Source organism: Lactuca saligna, chromosome 5 (genome assembly GCF_052625555.1).
Source record: "Lactuca saligna cultivar CGN05327 chromosome 5, ASM5262555v1, whole genome shotgun sequence".
Classification (NCBI taxonomy): domain Eukaryota; kingdom Viridiplantae; phylum Streptophyta; class Magnoliopsida; order Asterales; family Asteraceae; genus Lactuca; species Lactuca saligna.
In genome coordinates, this window is record NC_136421.1 from 218,517,246 (window position 1) to 218,542,034 (window position 24,789).

The 24,789-nt window shown below is 34.2% G+C and overlaps 2 protein-coding genes across 3 annotated transcripts; both read left to right on the plus strand.

Annotated features, from left to right (window-relative positions):
- Positions 1–1,762: 1,762 nt before the first annotated feature.
- Positions 1,763–3,917, plus strand: OPR3 (oxophytodienoate-reductase 3). 2 transcript variants are annotated; one of them, XM_078993312.1, is made up of 4 exons: positions 1,763–2,024; positions 2,149–2,289; positions 2,742–2,872; positions 2,961–3,917. In XM_078993312.1, the coding sequence occupies exons 1-4, from the start codon at positions 1,945–1,947 to the stop codon at positions 3,803–3,805; spliced, it is 1,197 nt and encodes a 398-aa protein (XP_078849438.1). In that variant the 5' UTR covers positions 1,763–1,944; the 3' UTR covers positions 3,806–3,917. The 2 variants fall into 2 exon arrangements, with proteins under 2 accessions (XP_078849438.1, XP_078849439.1); XM_078993313.1 differs by lacking the exons at positions 1,763–2,024; positions 2,149–2,289 and adding an exon at positions 2,310–2,639.
- Positions 3,918–10,247: 6,330 nt separating this feature from the next.
- Positions 10,248–11,164, plus strand: LOC145044954 (auxin-binding protein ABP20-like). Its single transcript, XM_078993315.1, has one exon. The coding sequence runs from the start codon at positions 10,313–10,315 to the stop codon at positions 10,940–10,942; it is 630 nt and encodes a 209-aa protein (XP_078849441.1). The 5' UTR covers positions 10,248–10,312; the 3' UTR covers positions 10,943–11,164.
- Positions 11,165–24,789: the final 13,625 nt, after the last annotated feature.

The following is a 24,789-nucleotide window of genomic DNA, read 5'->3' on the forward strand; positions in this document are numbered from 1 at the left end:
TATATATATATATATGTGTGTGTGTGTGTGTGTTTGTGTGTGTATGAGAATAAGATTTCTTTTTGAAAATTTCTTTTTTTAATAGACAAAACTGCAAATTTAGTCCTTGTGGTTTGCAAAAAACTTTGGATAGGGTTCAAAAAGTTTTCGATTTGCATAGAAGGTCCAAAATCAAAACTTTTTCGTGAATTTGGTCCAAATAAATATGAAAAGACTATTTTGCCCTTATTATTTCTTTTTTACATTTTCTTTGTTTATTTTGATTGTTTTAATATTTAAAAAAAAAAAAAACAGGCATGACCATTTGACCAGACAATACCCACCCCACATATTTCTCTCTCTCTCTTTCTCTCTCTCTCTCTCTCTCTCTCTCTCTTTCTCTCTCACATCAAAAAGACTTCCATGATCAATTCGTTTCCATAACTATCACCTCATTTCCCATCAAGATGCCCTACAATAGTCGTCGACCCTTCTCGCCGGTAAGTTTCTTACCTCGCTGCCTCCATTCCCCCTTATTCTTCTCGAGCCAATGGGTTTACGTTTTAGAGCTTGAAGCCTGCCATCTAGACCAAAACCTCGATACGACAACGGTAAATCCAATAGCAAATTCGACAGCTTGAAATGTGTTAACTTGTAACAGTCTACTAATATCTTTCCCCCAGCCATCGAAATCTTCTAAGGTTCCATTTTAGATTTAATTTTGTGTTTTTTGAAAATTTCTAGGTTAGCTTAGAATTTTGATTTTCAATTTCTACAATTGGTGTTTATTATTATGTGGTTGGGTGTAGATTTTCTGGTGAAGAGATTTTCTGGGATCCATTCATTATCTCAAAGACTTTGTGAGTTTCAATTTCTACAACTTTTGTTCAATTTGAGCAATTCGTGTTTATTAATGAGGAATTGGGAGTTTTCTTTATGCATATTACTGATGAAGAATAGATGATTGAATTTTATAAACATTAGAATCACCCACTTCATGATGCATATTCTGAAAACCCATGAGCTTTTATGCATTTTTATCAGGTGGAATCCCTGACTGTGGTGTGTAGATGTAAGCATGATTGAATCAGTTGGTGTTAAACTGAGTTGGGTTTCTGTAGGATTACATTGATGAATGCAAAACTGATGGATTGAAGCTTTTAAGGTAAGTTTTTGTTGATTTTTTGACAGCTCGATTTGTTTGAAGGAAACGTAAAACCAATATCCCTGGAACATTTGGAGATTGATTTTGAATATGTAATGGTGGGAGTTTTTGATCCAATTGTAGGTTAGAGGTGGTAATCCCCGTTGGGTCTTTTTTTTTATTTGGGTTTTCCGACGAAGAAAATAGGAGAGAGGAATAGTGGGCTGCAATGAAGCTTACACTCAATATTTAAGTGGATTTGTGTTTTGTTGCAGGTTTTAAAGAAGAAGAAAAAAAAGAAGAAGAAGAAGAAGAAGAAAAGGAGGAGAGAGAGAGAGAGGGGGGGGGAGAGGGAGAGAGGGGAGAGAGTGTGAGAGAGAGATAGACGGTATGGTGGGTTGTATATTTTTTTTAATTTCTTTTTATTTTTTAATTATAAAAACATTATAAATTGTAAAAATAATGTAAAAAATAAACTAGAAGGGTAAAACCATGCAAATCGAAAACTTTTTGGATCCTATCCAAAGTTTTTTACAAACCACAAGCACCAAATTTGGAGTTTTGTCTTTTTAATAATTTCGCCAATTTGATTGATTTTTTTTTAGGAAGGCGGTAGGTTCTCGCTATATCAAAATCATTCCATGTATAAAACGTTGTCTAAATTGGTGATCTGCTTTGAGAATTGATTTCGATTATCAATAGTCAACCTCAACGTTTTCTCACTTATATTTATATTCCGTCATCACCCATCGTCTTATTCCTGTCATCTTCTGATCCTCTCAGCTACTCATCGCATTCAGATCTCCGATCCCAACCAAATAATGGCTGAAACACCGCCGTCTGCCGACAACCCAACTCTCTTTTCTCCATTCAAGATGGGCAAGTTCAATCTCTCTCACAGGTCCGTTGTTTCGATCTTTTCTTCTCTTCACCTTCTTTTCACACTTCATTTCCCCCTAAAATATCCTTCAGAATTTGAGCTTGATCCTGTCTTGACCGATGAGTATACCGCGTTTTGGTTGCAGGGTGGTGTTAGCTCCGATGACAAGGTGTAGGGCGTTAAACAGTATACCGAATCAAGCTCTGGTGGAGTATTACAGACAGAGAGCAACCGCCGGTGGGTTTCTCATCACGGAGGGGACAATGATCTCTCCTACCTCCGCCGGGTAATTTCGTTATTCCTTTTTATCTTCAAGGGTGTTTTAGTAAATCAACATTCCAACATAATTCACCGCGACAAACCACATCAAGCCGCCACGTGGCAAGTCTTAATTCCTTTCATAGTGCTTTGTGGGACTTGCAGTATAGACTATTATTAAAGACACACCATTATTAAAGTCACATTTTCTTTATAAACACTTTATAAAGTCTTTATGACTAAAAAAATGTGTTTTTTCGTTGCTAGCCCTTGTACTTTATAGTTAGAGTAGATGCATAATGTGGATCTTATGAACCATTAAACAATGATATAAGCTCCTTGTGTTCTAAAGTTAAAGATTCAATTTTGATTCTTAATGTAAAAAACCCATTTCGTTTAGCAATACACTTTTATTCATCGATCATTATAATGCCAAAATTAACGATCTTTCTGGTAAAAAAACCCCACTTTGTTGATCAGGTTCCCTCACGTACCAGGTATATTTAATCAAGAACAAGTTGAAGCTTGGAAGAAAGTCGTGGATGCAGTTCATGAAAAAGGTGCTGTGATCTTTTGTCAATTATGGCATGTCGGCAGAGCATCCCACCAAGGTACGCTTTCTTCCATCGATACTTCTCAAAATCTCTACATTTTGAACCTAAATTCGAATCGAAAGTGATCGTTGTGTTGAACAAACAGTATATCAACCTAATGGGGTTGCACCAATATCATCTACGAGCAAACCCATATCGAAAAAATGGAGAATTTTAATGCCAGATGGGACCCACGCTCAATATCCAAACCCTCGACCACTCGCCACCCATGAAATACCGGAGGTGGTGGAAGACTATCGTCTGGCAGCCGTTAACGCCATTGAAGCAGGTTTTGATGGAATCGAGATTCATGGAGCCCATGGTTACCTTCTCGATCAATTCATGAAAGATGGCATCAATAATCGAACAGATGAATATGGTGGATCTTTAGCAAACCGATGCAAATTCTTACTGAAAGTGGTGAAATCGATAGCTACAGCCATTGGTGCAGATAAAGTTGGTGTTAGAATCTCACCAGCTATTGACCATTTAGACGCCATGGATTCTGACCCACGTAGCTTAGGGCTTGAAGTAATTGAAGGGCTGAATAAACTTCAGGTTGAATTAGGGTCAAAGTTGACTTATATTCATGTGACTCAACCAAGGTACACGGCTTATGGTCAAACAGAAGCTGGAAGCCATGGAAGTGAAGAGGAAGTTGCTGAGTTGATGAAGATATGGAGAAGGGCATTTATGGGAACTTTTGTTTGTAGTGGTGGGTATAATAGAGAGCTTGGGATTGAAGCTGTGGCTAAAGGGGATGCTGATTTGGTGGCTTATGGAAGGCTTTTTATATCGAATCCGGATTTGGTTTTGAGACTTAAGGTTAATGCACCTTTGAATAGGTATGTTAGGGCTAGTTTTTATACACATGATCCTGTTGTAGGGTACACTGATTACCCTTCACTTGAGAAAGGAAATGGGAATCTTGAGAGGTTGTCACGCATGTAGTTGTTTCTGGTTATAATGCTTATAATTGATATGTAATATGTAGCTTATGATATGTGTTTTATTGATTAATGTGAAAGTTTGCTTATGAATGAAATAAGTATTTCTTTTTGCATATTCACTATTGATAATTTTGTATGTTCTTTTGAAAGTTTCTCTATAATTTCTTTCTTGGGATGAAGAAACTTGTTTTGAAATCTCAGTTCTTGTGTTAATATTGTCTACTAGGTGTGAGACTCGTATACTATACGGGTTGATTAAAAGAAAATATTAGATACGAATGAGTAAACGGAAAGTTTATTTATATTTGAAACTTGAAATTTGAAATAAGTGAAAATTATAAGAAAAAAAGTTCAAGAAAAAATAAACATGCGGAAAAAAATAAATTAAAATTACATGTTTAGTTATCAGACATGTGTACTAAACATGTTAATTATAACAAAATGTTACATACTAAGGTTTAAACTGTAATTTATTAGAAACTGAAATTGAATTTCGAAATTTAAAATTATTATAGTTATTATGGTATATTTAATTTATGGAAACTAAATTGACCATATAGGAAAATGAAAAATGAAGTAAATGAAAAGTAACAACTAGAAAATATATATCTCTAAATTACCACAAATTGACGTTTGGCAAACTAAAGAAAAAAAAAAAAGATACGTGATAAAATTATTTTCATTTATTAGGAAGGATGGGTTAGTGAGCAAAAACCGAAAAACCGAAAAAAATCGACATAACCGAAACCGAAAAACCAAAACCAAAACAATAACCGACGGTTTGGGTTTGAATTTTACAAAAACCGAAAAATAACGGTTTGGTTCGGTTTTGACGTATAAAACTGTCCATTAAAACCGAACCGACTCACATATATATTATTTATATTATGATTTAAATTTTTAGTTTTAGACTTTAGACTTTATCTCTTTAATATTTTATGTTTATTTTCAACAAACTGTTATTGGTGTTAAACTTTGATCTTTTGAACAATTTTATGCTTTTATAATACTAGAATTCGTACTATTTATTTTAGTATATTTAAAGTAGTTACAATACTATTTATTGCATCGTATTTTCACTAGGTTTGAACCCAAAAACTAGAAAAAAAAAAAAAAAAAAAAAAAAAAAAAAAAAAAAAAAAAAAACAGAAGCTCATAAACCCACGGTTTAAAACTAAAAACCCATAAACCCAACCCGGAAAACCGAAAAACCGACTCATGCAAAAACCGAACCTATATGGTTTTAAAAACCGAAAAACCGACTTTCTACGGTTTGGTTTTGTTTTAGCCAAAAACCAACCCAAACCGACCCATGCTCATCCCTAGGATGGGTCATGATAGTGATCCATGTAATCAAAGGTGAAGAGTACTACTCACTTGTCAATTATTATATTGTCAATTACTATAGCTATGATTCACTTTTGCAAAGTCAGACCTAGTAATTTTCAAATTTAGAAGATGATAAAAATCCTTAGTTATTTCGCTCTAAAAACGTTTTAGTTTGTTAACAATCTTATAACCGTGTAGATTTTTCAAACTACAATTATGTAGCTGGAAGAAATAAAAGTCGGATGCTATGCTAAGCAAAAAATAAAAACATGTTATTTCTTGCCTTTAATGTATAAGTGGAAGTGGAGTCGGAGCAAAACAACATCTCAATACGTTATTGATATAACTACCCTCAAAAACATAATACACAAAATTTATGATCGGATTGAACCTAAGGGCATCCACAATGCATTGAAATCAATAGAGTTCAATGGATTGTCACATCACCTTTCTACAATTCATATAACTTTATCATTTTTTTCGTAATACATTGAACTCTACAAAGGTTAATAAAATGTTACAAAATATAATTTATAGTAAATATTTAAGAATTCAAAAGTTTTATTTTTTCAATTGAAGAGTTCAATGGTCATTGAACTCCAAATCCATCGAATGTCAAGGTGACATCTCACAATGATAGAGTTTCATCAATTGAATGATATATAGACTTGCCACCTCATTCAACGCTCTCATTAAACTTACAATTATGAATGCTCTAAATCACATATTATCTCACCATGAGGATTCTTTGATGCAAAGTGGTTCATAGAGTTCATAAACAAAACAACCGAAATCCTTCAGGTATTCAGTCACCATATATACAATCTTTGCCCGGATAATATAAGATTGAAATAAAACGGTTTTAATGTTCAAAAAGATTGTACATTTTAGAAATTCATATTGTTTTTTTGGAACAGTAGTTGATAACACCTAGTTGAAAAGATTCATGATCCTTCTTTTTTGATGATGAGGTCATACCTTTAAGAAACTATATGAACAGTTCTTTATTGTTTTAAAACTAAAAAGTATAGTTTGTTGACTGATTGACTATTTTGAATTAATGGGTTTCAATAAGTTAAATCTTAACTTCATCTATATGGTTGGATTGTTTGCCTTCATGTTAATACTCATTTGGATACATTACATGGCTAATCAATGCTTATGCAGGTTGAATCTAATGTTCTTAACTTTTTAATATGTATGTATATGTAGGTGTGCTCAATTCTTGAAAAAGCAAACCCCTTGCAAGATTCGATGTGGTCATGTGAATATAACCTTACAGCTTTCTTGGGCTTTCAAATTTGATTTACAAGACTGTTGAAAATACTTATATGCATGCTCTTACAGGGACCATTGTAATTAGCCTATTGGCTTATTTCTTTGGATCATATATCCTATTTAATGAGCGCCATCATGGATTATTCATAGCCTAGGGATAAGGGCCCATACATGGACTTTATAATTTAATTTGAAAAAAAAAGGTAGACCTAACAACACTAACAAGTTGGGCGTATAAAAATTGAACATTCTGTATGAAATTTTAAACCTCAACTTCTAGACTTATATTATAGGATAAAAAAATTGTTTAATGTAATACTCTTGGAACATTTTACCCAAAATTTCATAAACCATTTAAAAATAGTAACTTGGTTTTATGCACATCCCTCTTGTAACTGTACATTTTTGTTTTGTTTTTTTGGTTTTTTTTACACTAATGGATATGCCCAAAAGGATAGGCAACGTACGAGATCCACACATTTTCTTTCGATTGTACGTCTTCCAAAATGACAAAAGTTGCTTTTGCTTGTAGATCTTTCTGGTTGTAAAAAAATATCTTTTGTCATGCTTGGTCCATATGCTCTTTGATATTTTCTTGAAAATATCTCTTAGCTCATCTTCACATGGAATTTATCAAGAATATTCCATCTTTTAATTAGAAAAATTAAATATCTTGTCTTTTGTTTCTATCAAATTTTTATTTATATAAAATAATGACATACAAAATTCAATAATTTCCAGTTTTGATTTTGATATTTTTATTGATCTTCCAAGTAGGAAGATATGTAGCAATAAAAAATAGGGATAATGACTTAAAATGGGTAATATATTTTTCCATTTGTACACATTTGATTACTGAGTTTTTTTTCATCCACATCTACCCCTTCAACTTGTTAAGTTGTACACATCCAGTCATTATGACCGGTTACTCCAAGTTAGCTGGGAAAATGATTTATTAGGATAATATATTTTTCATTTTGTACATATTTAGTCCTTAATATTTTATACACATTTAGTCCTTAATATATATTTTTTTTGTTTCAAAATAAGTCATTTTTTGTTTTTGTACAAATTCAGTACTTATGAATGATTTATTTGGGGTTTTTCTCACGACATCTAACATGAGACTATCATTGATGACAGGGACGGTTCTCTTTGGGTTCCTGCAGTGGCACCGACAACCTCTGCTTTTTCTGTATGCAGTGTAAATTTTTCGATATTTTTCGTTAAATTTTTTTTCTTTTTTTTGGCAACACTTACTACCAAATCCTGCGACCGTCCCTAATTGATGAGGTGTTTGGGGTTGTTGATGCTTGTGTTCATCGCGGCATCGACTGTTTGGTTGCATATGTCTTGTGGTTTGGCTTAGGTTTTGTATTCCGAACGTCATAACTTCTTCATATAATATCTGATTTTAACGATCTTTAGATCTACGTGTTCGTTTTTTAAGTCTGCTATAATTTTCGTTAAGATTACTTCTGTTAAAATATAATATGTTTTTACTTACGATTTTATAAAAAAAAACATCCATACATGCATTAATAAAAAACGTATGGATATAAAGATCGTAATTAAAAAATATATTACTTTTTAACGGTAGTAATCTAAACAAAAGTTGTAGTAGACTGAAATACAAACACATATATATATAAAGATCGTTAAAATCCAAGATAGTATGAAAAAATTATGACGTTCAAAACATATGAATTAAGCAACAAAGTAGTTGAGATTGCGATGAACATAACATTAAAAGCCTAAAACATCTCGTTAATGATTGTTCCATATAAGATGTTGTGAGAAAAACTTAAAGAAAATATTCATAAGTATTGAATGAGTACAAAAACAAAAAAAAAAAATTATTTTGCAACAAAAAAAATTAAGGATTAAATGTGTACATAAATATTAAAGACTAAATGTGTACAAAATAAGAAATATATTACCCTATTAAGACATTTTTACCAGCTAATTTGAAATAACCGGTCATAAGGGCTGAATATGTACAGTTTAACAAGTTGAAAGAGTAAATATGAACAAAAAATAAACTCAATGACCAAATATATAGAAATCAAAGAATATATTTCCCTTTTAAGTCATTATCCCTAAAAAAAAATAAGAGTATATTTGATTTCTCTTTTAATTAATATATTTACTTTCGTTAACTTTCCAAAATTCTGTCGGAATCATGAGAAGACTAATTAATTCACGGTCGTTTTCTATCATCTTCTTAATAATCATCGGCTATTCTCATGTGTCTCCGACTAATTAATTCCCGTCGCATTTATTTGATATTACTATCCGCAATTTGTTTTATATGGTGTTCGTATAAGATAAAATGAAAAAAGCTCAAGATATCTATCTTATTTATAATTCCCACATATGAAAACAAATTTAATATAATTAAAATTGTGAAAAAGCTCCGTATGTCATGACTTGTAAATTTACAAAGTGAATATACTTTTATGATAATTAGGGCTGAACTAGTTTATTTTTACTCAAAGAGTGTATCATTCCAACGCAACTATAGTTAGATACAAAATTTTTGCTATTTCGCTACAAACAATTTTTTTTTGGTATAAATTATTAATGGTATATTACCAACTTGTTTACTTATCAACAAGTTTGGATGGTACAAATTATTAATGGTATATTACCAAAAAAAATTATAATTTTCAATTATAATAGTTAAAGACCAACAACAACATGAAATAATTTCTAGTCTAGTAATATAATTAACTATTTTAGTTACTAATAAATTGTATTAAGAACTTTTTAGTTTTTATATTTAATGTGGTAATAATTATCCACTGCGACTAATAGTTAATATCATGTTTTTATATTGTTAACAGTAAACACAATTGATAGTAGGGGAGGACGTATGATTTCATAATAGGAGTTGCACGGAAAAGTTAGAAATTACACAATAATAGAAAAAAAAGAGTTTCAAAAGTTTTTACACTGCGTCTGGAAAAGTCAAGGGTTGCACGGGCCACCGTTTGCCCTATACCCCTGATTGACAGCTGACAATATATATATATATATATATATATATATATATATATATATATATATATATATATATATATAAAATACAGTAATACCGTTATATTTAACTTTTAATTCAATTATCGTACCAAATTTATAGAAGTGGTACAGTACTACCAACTAAATATATTGACTATAAAATATTAGTACCCAACTTTCTAGGTTTGGTTGGTAACATGTGGTACATATTTGATAGTTCTAATGATAGTTTTTTTTTTTCCGACATTTACAAGCTTCTTGGTAAACTCTTATTGCGGATGCATGAATGGAATCCATATGGACGCACACAAATGAAGAATTATTTTGTCGGATGCGATAAATTCATGATAATATCGAGCATATATTATGAAATACTAGAAATTTCACTTAAACATCAACTAGCTTATTGGATAATTTTTTAATATATAAATGTTATTTATTTTTATCATAGCTAGCAGTCAGTTTTACGACTAGCCTAACATAGTCTTAAGCTCAAGTAGACTAGGTTAACTGGTTAAGACATCGTCAAGATAGTTTATAAGGTGACTATGTTAGTTGAACCTTCTATCTATGTAATCCGCAAGGTTGTGACAATGGGTGGACGATAAATATCGTATAGATTGTTTGATATTTTGGGCAGGGTATGTACTGCATTAAAGGAATTTTATTCTCGTATGACGACTTTACAGTCACATGCACAATAAACAAAAAAATTGTGGCTTTTCTTTCTTAATTGTTGGTACCCCATTCACGTGAGGCCCTTGCATGCATGGCCATACCCATATTGCCCATTATCTCATCTCCTTCTATATAACCCTCACCTTCTACCTCAATTACAAACACCCACAAAAACATACTCCAAATCAAACATTCTATCAAAATGTTGATCCCTAGTCTTCTTGTGTTTTCTCTTCTCTTTGTGTCATCGTTTGCATCAGTTCAGGACTTCTGTGTCGCCGATTTGAAACAATCCGATACCCCTTCCGGCTTCCCATGCAAAGACCCTAAGAAAGTAACAGAAGCTGATTTCGTTTACTCCGGGATTGGTAAAGCCGGAAACACCACCAACCTCATCAAAGCTGCTGTCACTCCGGCATTCACTGCTCAGTTTCCGGGTGTCAATGGGCTCGGAATATCCATTGCCAGGCTGGACCTAGCCGTGGGTGGGGTTATCCCGATGCACACTCACCCTGGAGCCTCGGAGCTTTTGGTTGTCATCGAAGGGACCATTTGTGCTGGGTTTATATCTTCTGCTAATACTGTTTACTTTAAGACGTTGAACAAAGGAGATATAATGGTGTTCCCACAAGGGCTGCTTCACTTTCAGCTAAATTCCGGTAAGAGTAGCGCTCAGGCGTTTGTTAGCTTTGGTAGTGCGGTGCCTGGACTTCAGATTACTGATTTTGCTCTGTTTGCTAATGAATTGCCAACCGAGTTGGTGGCGGCGACTACTTTCCTTGATGTAGCACAGATTAAGAAACTCAAGGGTGTTCTTGGTGGGTCTAACTAAGGTTGTATTGGGGTTTCTAGTTCTTGATTTATCTTCATTTGGTGGTGTTGTCATTGTTGTTTGTTTTTTGTGGTACCAAGCATCTTGATGTTTGGCTGCGTCGATTTTAAGGCTTTCTTTTTCTTTGTAAGCTTAGGACTTTTTTAATTGTAATGCTGTAAGCTCAAATGAGTGTGATATAATTGGTCATAAGATTTGAAATAAGCAGTATTTTTGCTGATCTCCACATATCTCCCTGCTTTTCTAGGAACTTTGAGATATACTTTCTTCCATTACAAACGTTAAATCTAAGTAATTAAATATGCTTAAAGGCCTAGAACCACCCACACAAAAAACCCTTATCGTTACTATGAGTTTTTATTTTTAAATAAATATATATAATAAAATAATTGGATCCATTTGCTCCCCCTCAACACCTTCATGTAATTGACTGCTTAGATTTTATGGTTTTCTTGTTCATTAGCTAGCTAGAAGTTTGCAATTTTGTTTTTACTTTTTTTTTTAATTTTATCTTTTTCAGGTTTACACCGTGAATACTTTTATCAAATTTAAAGGCTTTACTTAACAACAATAAATTTCAACAACAATTTCATTCTGTTACAACTGATTTTAGTAACAACATCAACTTATTACAACCAAATTCAGCAAAATAGTATTCGATTTCAGCAAAAAGAAACATAATGTGGTTACATTCTAAGAAACCTAAACCTAATCTAATTTCATAACCACAAACCAGATTAAAGGTGAGAAAACGAGAAAAGAAGAGAACTGCATAGAAAAGGAGCGACATCAGCACCTAGGGTGTTGCTTGGAAAAAGAAAAAACAATAGAAAGTGTAGGGAAATTTAGGGTTTGTGGTGGAGATCTGGATACCAATTTGGATCGTGATATCACTTTCCGAACTGATATTTCTACCCTATGCTTGGGTTACAAGAAATTCAACCTAGGATAATCCAAGTGGAAACTTACATAAATAGGCACAGAAAACGTAAGCCAATATGCTAGAAGATTCTGTGAAAGTATGACGAAAACGAGAGCTTAAGATTGTAACCCTCTTCTGGAGAGGAAGAGCTCTTTATATATTAAACACGATTAGGGTTTCATTAGGGTTGGGCCGTCATTAGTTGCTTTGGAAGCAAGTAATGTCAATCCGGATTTAATGAGGATTTAGGGTTACCAAAAACTAACGAGTTTCGTTAGGGTTTCATTAGGGTTGGGCTCTACCCCTTGGACCCCGTTAGGGGCGCTGCCCCTAAACCCCGCCAAAGGGGCACTACCCCTTTGGAAACCCCGGACCCGGGGGCGCTGCCCTCGGACCCCCGACTAGTCGTCGGACCGACTTCTAACTCGATCTTATACATGCGTGCACTTCGCACACCCCCGTACATATATTAGAGTACAAATCATGAAGCCCCTTAGCTCACATGTTGGTTCCAGTTACTTAAAATGACATGGTGACACTAAAATCACCAACAATCCTCCCCCATTTTAGTGTAACCCTTGAACAAACATAACTTTATCAAACAAACCAAACTAGTACATAATGAAAATATCGAAAAGATTGAATTTCCACTTAGTATCATACATTTGCAAACACTAGAGAATCAGGGTGTTCTAAGAATTGAACCCATCAACCCATTTGAATACCAGAAAGTAAAATACATACTAGTTTATTGAATTTCTAGCATAATACAACTTGACACTATTATAAAGTCGTGTGTCCCAATCCTCTCATGATTGTATCAAGGTCAAGTCCACAACCTCTTGAAATGCGGCTACACTTCACAATCACGTAGGTAACTCCTTTCCATGTATTTGTACATACATTTATCAAAGGAATTATTAAGAAGTTAAACTTCAACCTGGCTAACTTGAAGAACCGAACACATACCTGGGATGAATGCTTCATGGGTTTGTTGGATTAGTGTCTAAGTCCATAACTATTTTGGTATGTACTTGACCCGATGGTGCATGGTCATTTTGGGTTGCCTTCACCAAAGCAACTTGATTGGAGAAATGAATAAAGAGAGAAAGGATAATATGATTTATTAATATGTTATAGGAATAATATATTAAAGGAGAAATCATATTTGTTTAATTAATATTGGTCAATAATTAATTAAGAATTAGTTTTGTGATCAAATGTAATTAATTAAACTAGAGGGGCTGATTTGTAATTATGTGATAGTTACAAAATAAGGTAAGGATTATCTTATTTATATGGTGGACGAATTAAAGGTTGGAAAGCCTTAGAATTCGAGTATGATAAGGATTCAAGGATTATCTTATTGGTTGCTTAATGGATAATCAACTAGATAAGGATAATGACTGAAACCCTATCTCTACACCTATATAAACACCCCTAGGGTCATGAATTCGTGTATCCCTTCCCAAGAGGTCCTAGATGCGAATTCTAACCTCTCACCTCTCTCTTTATACCTTCTCCATTTGCTTATGGTGTTTGTGAGCCATTAGAGGAGTGACACTTGTGACTCTAAGCATTCCAAAGTCAATACAAGGAGATTTGTGATTGTTATTGTTACATAACAATCAAGGTATGTTCTTAAACCTAATTATATGTTAATGTAGATTTCCATATGTTAGAATTAGGGTTTATAGTCTTGGATTCAAAGCATGTACAATAGAGAAACCTAGATCCAAGCATTAGGTTTTGTATGAGCACATAGGATGTCTTATGACTAAAACCCATCAGTGGTATCAGAGCCTAGCTTGGTTTCAATTGTATGGATGCATTGTATAACTGGAAAATCGTTTTTTGGGCTTTATGGCTGAGGAACTCGGCGAGTACCACAGTGTACTCGGCGAGTAGACCTCAACTCGGCGAGTACAGTGTGGTACTCGGCGAGTTCGAGCGTCAGATAATGCTTATCTCGGGATTTCTTGCTGTTTTTGCATTTGGATAGTTACCTTATCATGTTAGATCAATATAAATCCGATTTTAGGATATATATGACTATATTCTTGATCTAATTAAAGATAATTATCAATTAACAAGATAATTGTTTCCTTATAAGATAATTGATTAATTATTTTGAGTAAATTGATAAATTGTTTTGCAAGAAATCATTAAATAAATCAAATATGGATAATTATGTGATTAAATGTTAATTTAAAATTATTTGTTATTTGATCCTTGTTGTTATGAAAGGTTTCATATTTTCCCCTTTAGGTTTCATAGTTTAAATTTGAACCCAAAAGTTTTGAAGTTTTGAAATTTAAATAGTAAAAACCCTAATGTTTTGAAATGTTTCAAAACTTGCCATCAAGTTTTGGAATTTAAAATTTGATTAAAAGTTTAATTAAGAATGTTAAATTCTAAAACCCTAGTAATGTTTTGAAAAGTTCAAATCACACCCTTATGGTTTTATTAATTAATTAAGGAGTATAGTTAAAAGAGGTTTAATAAATCCATAAAAGTTTAGGTTAACCTTTTAATTGGATTAAAAGTGTAATTGTTAAAGTTAACCATATAGTATTTTAAAAGTATAAAATACACCCTATACTATATATATAACATTAAAAGTCTAACATTATATATATGTATGAGTAAAAGTCAGTCTTACCGTTAGTAGGCCTCATTCACGAAGCTGGTCTTTAAGGGGTGTTTAAGGAAATTGCCTATAAAATGACGATTGAATGGGTATCCACTCTTACCTACCGCACTCTTGACTAGTGGAGGGTCGTTAGCCGAACGGGTAGGATAGGACAAAACCTTCCATTATAAGTATAATGAAATACCAAGTAACTAAATGTTTTTCAAATTCCCAATCTTAGTTACTTAGGCAAAGTGAATTGATGCAATTCCATGAAATTACACTTTGTGCCCTTGCGAAGACGTTAGTGGAGCGTGTGTGGTTTACCGGCACACTAAATGGTTCTAAGCAAAGGTAGCAAAGGGTGACTCAATGTTTGTCATAGTTCGGTGGAGCGTCTGTGGTTTACCTGCACATCGAATAGGTGATTGTAACATGTGAGGGCACCATGTAGTTTGCATGGTTATTCACACCCGCTTTGTGATCCTCGGCATCCCAGTCACAAACAAGAGGGGCATATCGAGATTTAAACATGCCATTGAAATGTTCAATGAATGTCAAAGGATCTAGGAGTTTTCATAGATTTAAAACTTAAATTTCTTTTTCGTTTTTCATGGTGGAAATTAGTGAATCGTCATTCACTTACCTTCAAATGTTCTGCAATTTGAGTTACGGCATCCCTCTCCCGAGTTGTAGGATATTGTGTTGGGTCCTAGCCTTGGAATTTCATTTGGGTGATTTACCAAGGACTCAATCAATCAACTAACTTGAATTCGTTTTCTCCCGATGTCAAAGTTCGACAACTATGGTCTTCTCAAATCCCGTGGAACAAGCATTCCACATGAAGATGATATTCCACGATTCGATCGAGGAACAATAAATCATGTTTCACTTCCTCCTCCTCCTCCAATTATTCTCCCTAACCCACAAGATTGTAAAATTGAAAGGTTCAATATCACTCAAGCCCTTTTGGCAAGTAAACATAAAGAGGGCAAGTCGGTGTGTGCACACGTCTTAGGGATGAAGTCACACATTGATAGATTAAGAATGATGGGATCCGTTGTCGGTGAAGCGATGGCTGTTGATTGAATTCTTCAGTCACTTCCTAACTCGTATAGTGAATTCGTAAGAGAGTACTATATGATGAGCTACGACGTGACCCTTATAGATCTCACCTATATGCTTATTGCTGCTAAATCAGCAATGGTTTGGCGCAATAGAAAAGCAAAGTTGATTGGTGAATCTGCCTTCAAGACCTCTATGGATATAGACAATGGCAATGAAAGACATGCAATGATCGAAAAGTTTGATCATAAGAAAAAGGCGATGTCTGAAGTAGTTCCATGTGTTGTTCAAAAAGAGTCAATTTGCTTTTATTGCCAAGAGAAGGGGCATTGGAGACGAAGTTGTCCTATTTACCTAAGAAATCTAAGAGATGGGAGAGTCAAAAGTATGACTACGCTTTAGGTAAGAATCCACTATCTAACTCCATTAAGTTCCTATTCATTGATTCTTAATACATGATGTGATAAGATTGCATTTGAATGTTTTGAAGGGTCGGTAAAAAGAAAGGAAGCTTGATAAGAGAGCAAGATGAATCTAATCACAAGAGATGGATCTTGATTGCATGGACTTGAAGATTGGATTTTGAGCTTAGATAGTTATGATAGAGTTGTTAGAAATTTTCTTTTTACATAGTTTTCAATAGATTTTGCATTGTAAGGACAAATGATTTTCCACTGCTTTTATAAATAAAACAAATTTGGACTTACTTATTTGTTTGTTTATTTCCTTGCAATGAAATCGTTATTAAAATTGATGTTTACATATTTCTACAACGAATGGATATGATTCTTAGTTATGTTATTTATGGAAACGTCGAGAATTTACCAAATAGGGAGAGTTTCTCATCGCCCAAAGTTTCAATTGGACAGAAATTTGGAATCACGCAACTTGGTTGCATGATGAATGAGAAATTTCGTATTTGGAAATTAGACTAGTTCATTGACAAAGTGTCAAGTGAAGGATTAGGAGATCGAGTACACAAAGTTGTGTGTTGATCAAGTTCACCATAAGAGTAACAAATATATTCGTCATGATTTACTAAAGGCTTAGTAAATATGATTACACTTACAAGATTAAGTGTAATTTTGAATTGATTAAAGGGTTTAGATCAATAGCAAAATGAATAAGAAGAATCAAGTAGGCAGAAAGATAAGAGTTTCTCCATTCTAAGAAGAAGGGAGAGTAGCTTTTATGCTTTATGATAGGTCTTAATGATTTAGAACCATATCTCAATTGATCCTCTAAGTGAGTCTTGGTACAATTGTATGTCCAAGAAGAGGAATCAAAGATTGAAGAAATGGTCAAATCAAGAAGTCAATCATACTTCGTTCCAAAACAAGTCTTAAAGTCAAGATTGTGACATTGAGTGAATAGTATTAAGAAGGTTTATAACATTCATCAATTGTGGAAAGTTGTGATGTCTTGGATAAGACAAAGACCAACTAAGACCATTTTATGAAGTGTTTTGATAAAAGCTACACTAACTCTTGAATATTTGGTTGTCAACAAATGTTTATTGACAAGAGAATCTTATATGTCAAGGAGTCAGTGGGAGTCTTAATGGTCTTGAAAGGTTTCAAGAACAAATCAAATAAACCTTATTGATTATCACTAGCACACGAGTTGAGGTTTACAACCTATCGTGAAGACATTATTTTGTTTCTGTGCCAATCCCGTCGAGTTAATTATGCATGTGAGTCCTATGAGTTCTCATTTGAATGCATAAAAGGCAAGGACCTTGATCAATGGAAAGTACATTGATAGGAAAAGGTGAGCTGCTTAACTACTTGGAAAACGTGGTGGGCAGCTGTGCTACCATAAGGCAAGAAATCAAGATTAAGGAAGTTCGATCCATATGAGTTTGAATTTGTCGTAAACTTTGGTTTTAACAAATTCACATGGATAGGAACACATACACCGTTTAAATCTAAGTGTCATAAGATTTCCTCCTTCATGAAAATGATTGTGAGAAAATGCTTTCACTAAGAAAGATTTTAAAAGATAGTGATTGTAAAATTGCATTCTCAAATTCGATCATGGTTACGGCATCCCTTTCCATAATTTGAATTGTGAGGTTTGGCAATTAGTCTTAATTGTTAAGACACACATATGAACTATCTAAGGCAAAAGTGTATAAGTTCAATAAGCCTTGATAAAAGATTATCAAAGCACTAAGTATTAGAAACATGAACTTAAGAAATTCAATAAGTATTGTTTTTCTGAAAGTTAAGATGTTTATGAATACATGTCGAAGCTAGTGGGAGCATAAGTGTTATGTTTTATAGTAATCATCATGATAGTGGGAGCATAAAAGTTATGATTGTATGATTATTAAGGCACGTATTGCATAGTTGGCAATATTAATTATAGAAAACAAGAGTCATACTTTGCAAAGTTGTAAGGGTTGTATAGTTGTTTTGCTATAATTAAGGGAGAGAATATTATGCTTCATTTCAAATCTAAAGGATTAGGTTGAGAAATGTTAATAAACTTAGTCAAGGGTACATAGTGTGTTCTTAAAATTTCGATTATGATTACGACACTCCTCTTCACAATTCGAATTTTGACAACATAGAAAATAAAACATTGTGCATCGTGTCCCATACGCTTCGGGTATAGGATGGATTGCAAATGCTTTAATGTTTGACCATTCTAAAATTTCCCAAATGTCTAGTGCATTTAGAGGGAAAAAGGACTAGAATCGATTTTGACTAAAATAATTAAACAACTATCAAAGGACAATCCAAAGTTCGACGAGGATTGGTTGCTTGTGAGTAGTTGGAAGTATAATATTGGAAATTATGGAAATGTTTCCATAATGGATGGACAATATCGACATCATTACGAATAGATAAGATTCTATTAAGAAATTAGTTGTCATATGGAAAATATGGAAGCGTGTCCATATTGGGAAGTAAATATTGAAAATCTATGACTAGATTAGAAACCTTTATGCAAAAGGATGTTCAAAGGAATGTACTTTGAGTGAGAGACATCATATCTAAGGAATTGTCTTGTAACAATCTCCGATAGAGGACTTTGTAATATCATTGGCAATAGTCTTTGAGACTTTGGTGCAGTGACATTACAAAAGGATCGTTGCATAAAGTGTTAGAATCTAGTAGATTCTATAAGTAACAAGAATTTGATATTCTTACACTTAAGAAAATGGATTTGGAGTTGTAAAATGAGAATGATTGGAAACGTGTTCAATTTGTCTATTTCACAAAAGTAAGAACCATAGGTAAACATTGTGTGCATGCTAGGAGCATGGGACAAGTGTAATAATTCAAGTATAAAGTTGATTACCCGAAACGACAAATAATGAGTAATCGATATGGTGATAAATAAAACGTGTTTTGTTTATACTCAAAGGTTTGAGGCCATATGGGATTAGTATTATTCTTGTGTTTCACTTTGCATGTTTTGACTTCCAGAATAATTGAGTTTATTAAGAATAATCGAATTATTCAAACGGGCCACAGTCGTTCATATGTTGGAAGTAGATATGAATGAAGACTGTCGTGAATTGGTGTATGGATTGTCTAGAAGAGTATTAGACATAATCAAATGTTTGCTGCAATGTTCATGAGTGCTTATGAATATGATTTGAGCATTGAATTAAACCCACGCTCACTTGGATCACTCCATGAATTGTATTACGAGTGATTAGTGAGACGATAACATCTTATATTCTTGAAACCGAGATGTGTGAGTTGTATCTTGCGAATCGGTTGCACATTGATAATATGTAAACGCACCAGTAACTTGGTGTTATAAAACATATTGTTGTGTGTAATTCAGTGAGTGAGTGCAAGTGAGCATTGTATCAAAGTTTATCCGTTCCTCTTATCCAAAGTAGGATAAAAGCGATATCTTTGGGCCCCTCGATGGTTTAGTGATGACATACGTAAATGCTCGGCCGGGCTAGGGCTAATCTGATTTGTTCAATTAGTCTGTCGTCATAAATCGAAAATCGAGATATAGTACAAAGAGAATGATTTGAAATCATATCTCATACGATATCTAGAATGGAGGAATATATGATCCCTTATCTAAGGACACGCGTATCTGATATGATCAGAGTTGACAGCGGCTTTGGAAAGCTACGATTGCAGATCAGGATCTGAAGTCATACGCAGAATAGTTGTTAGACTTATCCAAGTGGGAGACTGTTGGATTAGTGTCTAAGTCCATAACTATTTTGGTATGTACTTGACCCGATGGTGCATGGTCCTTTTGGGTTGCCTTCACCAAAGCAACTTGATTGGAGAAATGAATAAAGAGAGAAAGGATAATATGATTTATTAATATGTTATAGGAATAATATATTAAAGGAGAAATCATATTTGTTTAATTAATATTGGTCAATAATTAATTAAGAATTAGTTTTGTGATCAAATGTAATTAATTAAACTAGAGGGGCTGATTTGTAATTATGTGATAGTTACAAAATAAGGTAAGGATTATCTTATTTATATGGTGGACGAATTAAAGGTTGGAAAGCCTTAGAATTCGAGTATGATAAGGATTCAAAGATTATCTTATTGGTTGCTTAATGGATAATCAACTAGATAAGGATAATGACTGAAACCCTATCTCTACACCTATATAAACACCCCTAGGGTCATGAATTCTTGTATCCCTTCCCAAGAGGTCCTAGATGCGAATTCTAACCTCTCACCTCTCTCTTTATACCTTCTCCATTTTCTTATGGTGTTTGTGAGCCATTAGAGGAGTGACACTTGTGACTCTAAGCATTCCAAAGTCAATACAAGGAGATTTGTGATTGTTATTGTTACATAAAAATCAAGGTATGTTCTTAAACCTAATTATATGTTAATGTCGATTTCCATATGTTAGAATTAGGGTTTATAGTCTTGGATTCAAAGCATGTACAATAGAGAAACCTAGATCCAAGCATTAGGGTTTGTATGAGCACATAGGATGTCTTATGACCAAAACCCATCAGTGTTCCAATCTATAATTATGAGCTTTCCACATTAAATTCAACTCCTAACATTATATTAGGAGGGAATTGAGTGTCTCATCATTATAGAATTAAATGGACTTTAATCCCATCCCGATTATAGACTTGTGCACTAAGTCTCTTGTCAGACCTTTAGTCAAGTGATCTGCCAAATTTTGTTGCGATTTCACAAACTCAATCGAAATCACACCATTCATGATTAGTTCTCTAATCATACTATATCTAACACCTAGGTGTCTAGACTTACCATTATAAACCTGGCTATATGCCTTAGCCAACTTACCCACAACAAAAGCTATATCAGGTCCGGTACTTGTCATGGCATACATCAAGCTACCAATAGCCTTAGAGTATTCCAATTGTGAAATGGGAACACCATTATTTGGCATTAATTTCACACTTGGGTCCATAGGAGTACTCACAGGAGAACACTCGGTAAAATTAAACCGCTTGAGAATTTTCTCAATATAATGACTTTGAGTCATTATCAATCCTTTGTTCATCTTCTTAATTCTTATTCCAAGAATTACATTAGCCTATCCTAAATCATTCATGGAAAACTTGGATGATAACAATTTCTTTATTTCATCCACTTGGTTTTGGTCGGTACCAAAAATCAACATGTCATCTACATATAAGCAAATGCTCACTCCATCTCTAGTAGCATCATCAAATCTACTATAAACACATTTGTCACATTGGTTTGTCTTGAAACCAAAAGACAAAATCACCTCATCAAATTTTTGATGCCATTGTTTAGGCGCTTGTTTCAGCCCATACAAAGATTTGACAAGTTTACAAACCATATGCTCTTTACCGGGCATAATGAAAACTTCTGGTTGTTTCATGTAAACTTCCTCATCAAGATCACCATTTAAAAAGGCTGTTTTCACATCCATTTGGTGAATAACCAGATTGTGGATACTTGCCAAGGCAACCAACAATCTAATAGTAGAAATACGTGCAACTGGAGCATACGTATCAAAATAGTCAATACCGGCTTTTTGTCTAAAACCTTGAATGACTAACCGGGATTTTAATTTGTCAATAGTCCCATTAAAATTCATCTTCTTTTTGAAAATCCATTTGCAACCAAGTGGTTTAGAACCCGGAGGCAAATCAGACAACACATATGTGTTGTTCTCAAGAATTGGTGACACTTCATCATCAATTGCTTCCTTCCAAAAGGCACTATCACGAGACTCGATGGCCTCTTGATAAGTCTTACGATCATCTTCAATACTATAACAATAAGAATATTCAATATTAATTTCATCCCTTGAACCTTCCACCAAGTATAGTTGGAAGTCGGATCTGAAATATTTAGCAATTTGGCCCTTTTGTTTTTACGAATATCTTGTGGTTCTTTCACGATACCACCATCTTCACTTTCTGAAGTTTGCTCTTTATTAGCACCAAAAGTCAGATCCTTAGGCCTTTGAATCGATGAAAATATCATCTCATCAAAAATTTCATCTCGTGATTCGATGACAGTGTTAATTGAAACCGAATCATTAGGTTCTATTACATAAAACCTATATGCCTTGGAATGTTCAGCATATCCAATGGATATGCAATCAATTCCACGTTTTGCCAAAATTTTCTTTTTGGGCTCGGTATGTTTTACAACTGCCCGACATCCCCAAACCCGAAAATAACTCATATTCGGCTTTTTCTTGAACCAAAGTTCATATGGGACTGTTTTGTTCCTTTTATTTGGAACCCTATTCAATAGATAGCAGGCCGTTAACATGGCCTCTCCCTAGAATCCTTCACTCAATCTCGAGTAAGACAACATCGAGTTTACCATTTCCTTTAAAACTTGATTTTTGCGTTCATCAATACCATTTTGTTGGGGCGTGTATGGTGTCGTGGTCTCATGAATGATACCCACTGATTGGAAGTATATGGGATCCATATATTCACCTCCCCTATCAATCCTGAGACATTTAACTGGAATGCCCAATTGCAATTCCACCTCGGTTTTGTATATTTTGAATTTATCTAAGGCTTCATCCTTAGAATGCAACAGATACACATAGAAAAATCGAGTACAGACATCAATAAAAGTGACCACATATTTTTTATTTCCCAAAGAAGGAGTGGAGTGAAAATCACACAGGTCACTGTGTACAAGTTCCAAAACAGCTAAATTTCTAGTAACACTAGGAAATGGTTGTATTGTCACTTTTGTAAGCATGCATGTTTTACATTTATCAGATGTCATATCAAAGGCTAGAATTAATCCATCTTTTGACATATCATGCATCCTTCTAAAGTTGACATGACCTAATCTTACATGCCAAAGCATAGATTTATCAACATTAGAAGCAGAAGATACAAATACATAATTTTGAACAGGTAATAATTTGTCAACAATATTTAAACGAAACATTCTATTATTTAAATATTCAAAGCCAACAAACGATCCACCCTTAGACAAAACAAACTTATCCGACTCAATAACTTGTTTAAAACCATCAGAAATCAAACAACTAGAGCTAACAAGATTCTTGCGAATCTTGGGAACAAACAAAACATCAAATAACCTAATTGTCTTTCCATAAGTAAATTCAAGACACACGACACCTAAACCATAAATAGGAATAAAAGAATTATCTCCCATTTTTAGCACCGACTCATCTTCAAGCGGAGTTAATGTTTCAAACATCCGTTTATCCTTGCAAACATGGTTCGTTGCTCCGGAGTCGATCCACCAAGCAACATCATCATCCTGCACATAGAATGATTCAGGGATAAATGAATCATAATTCTAATTAGAATTATTAAAGTTAGTCAAAAACTGACCTCCTTTAACTTGGATCGAAGACCCGTTCACTTTCCCATTGGCTCCACTGTTTCTAGCACCATTATTGCCCAAATTCATACAATAATCATGTTTGCAATGCCCAACTTGATTGCACCTCCAACAAACCAGATCCTTTCTCTTTTTGTTGGAGTTGCTTGGTACATGTTCCTGCTTACGTTTGCCATGTCCTTTGTGGTTTTGGTTCCTTGGTTTGTTTTCAACCATATGAACCGAGGGCTGTCCAGGTTCAACTTTTCCTTTGGGTTTTTCAGATTTGTCACTTTCCTTCGCACAAAGAGATTCTTTAATACGAATGTGACTAGCAATTTGAACCAATGACAGTTCCTCCTTTTAATGTTTCAAGTTATGTTTGAAGTCTTTCCAGGATGGAGGCAGTTTGTCAATGACAGTCGACACAATAATGGATTCATCCATATTCATACGGTGCAGTTTAAACTGACTGTATATGCCAAGGAGTTCATTGTACTGTTCAGTGACTGACCTTGAATCTTCCATCTTATAATTATTAAAGTCCTTGACTAGAAACTTCTTGCTAGAATCATCCTCAGTAATGTATTTCAGTTCAAGAGTGTCCAACAACTCCTTGGGACACAAGGCTTCACTATGGATATCAAATAAAGCATTGGACGAAATCTATGGGAAGCCCATATGATTTTCATCCAAGGGCTTACTAGAAGGACTCCATGGGTTGCTTAAAGACTAAGCAGAGAATTAGGGTTTCACCTGAAACCCTAGCAGCCCTCACAAGTATATAAAGACCCCTAAGGCTCCCAAAAAACGTGGCTAAGTGATCCCTAAGGGTTCTTGGATGTTTTTGTGCCATCTCCTACTTCTCTTTGTTCATCTTGTTGCTCATGGTGTTTGTGATTCCATTAGAGGTACAACATTTGAGGCACTAAGCTTTCAAGAGTCAAGATCAAGAAGAATTGTGATTGTTATTGCAACATAACAATCAAAATAATATCTAAACCCTAATTCATATGTTAATTCGATTATTATATGCTAGATCTAGGGTTTATGAGCTTTTGATGATTATTGAATGTTCATTAGACAAACTAGATCCAAAGCTTTAGAGTTTGCATGCACACCATAGGATTGATGTAGTGCTCAAAACCCATCATGCTTCACATGAGTACCCGTGGGTGTCCTATAAGACTGATGTGAAGCAGTGTCCTCCTCATCCTAGTCAGGCTTGTAATCGGAACTGAGATGCTCTATCCCAGCCAATGTGTAGTCTAGTGAAAGGGTTGGCTCTAATGGGTGCTCAGCTGGAGTATAATCGGGCTCCACGTCATCATCTTCCTCCATCCCTGGGGTATTGATAGGTTGGGTCTGAGTCAACAAGTACCGTACGCTCCTCCTTTGATGAGGAAGTTTCCCTCCACGATCCAACGGGTGCCATGCTATT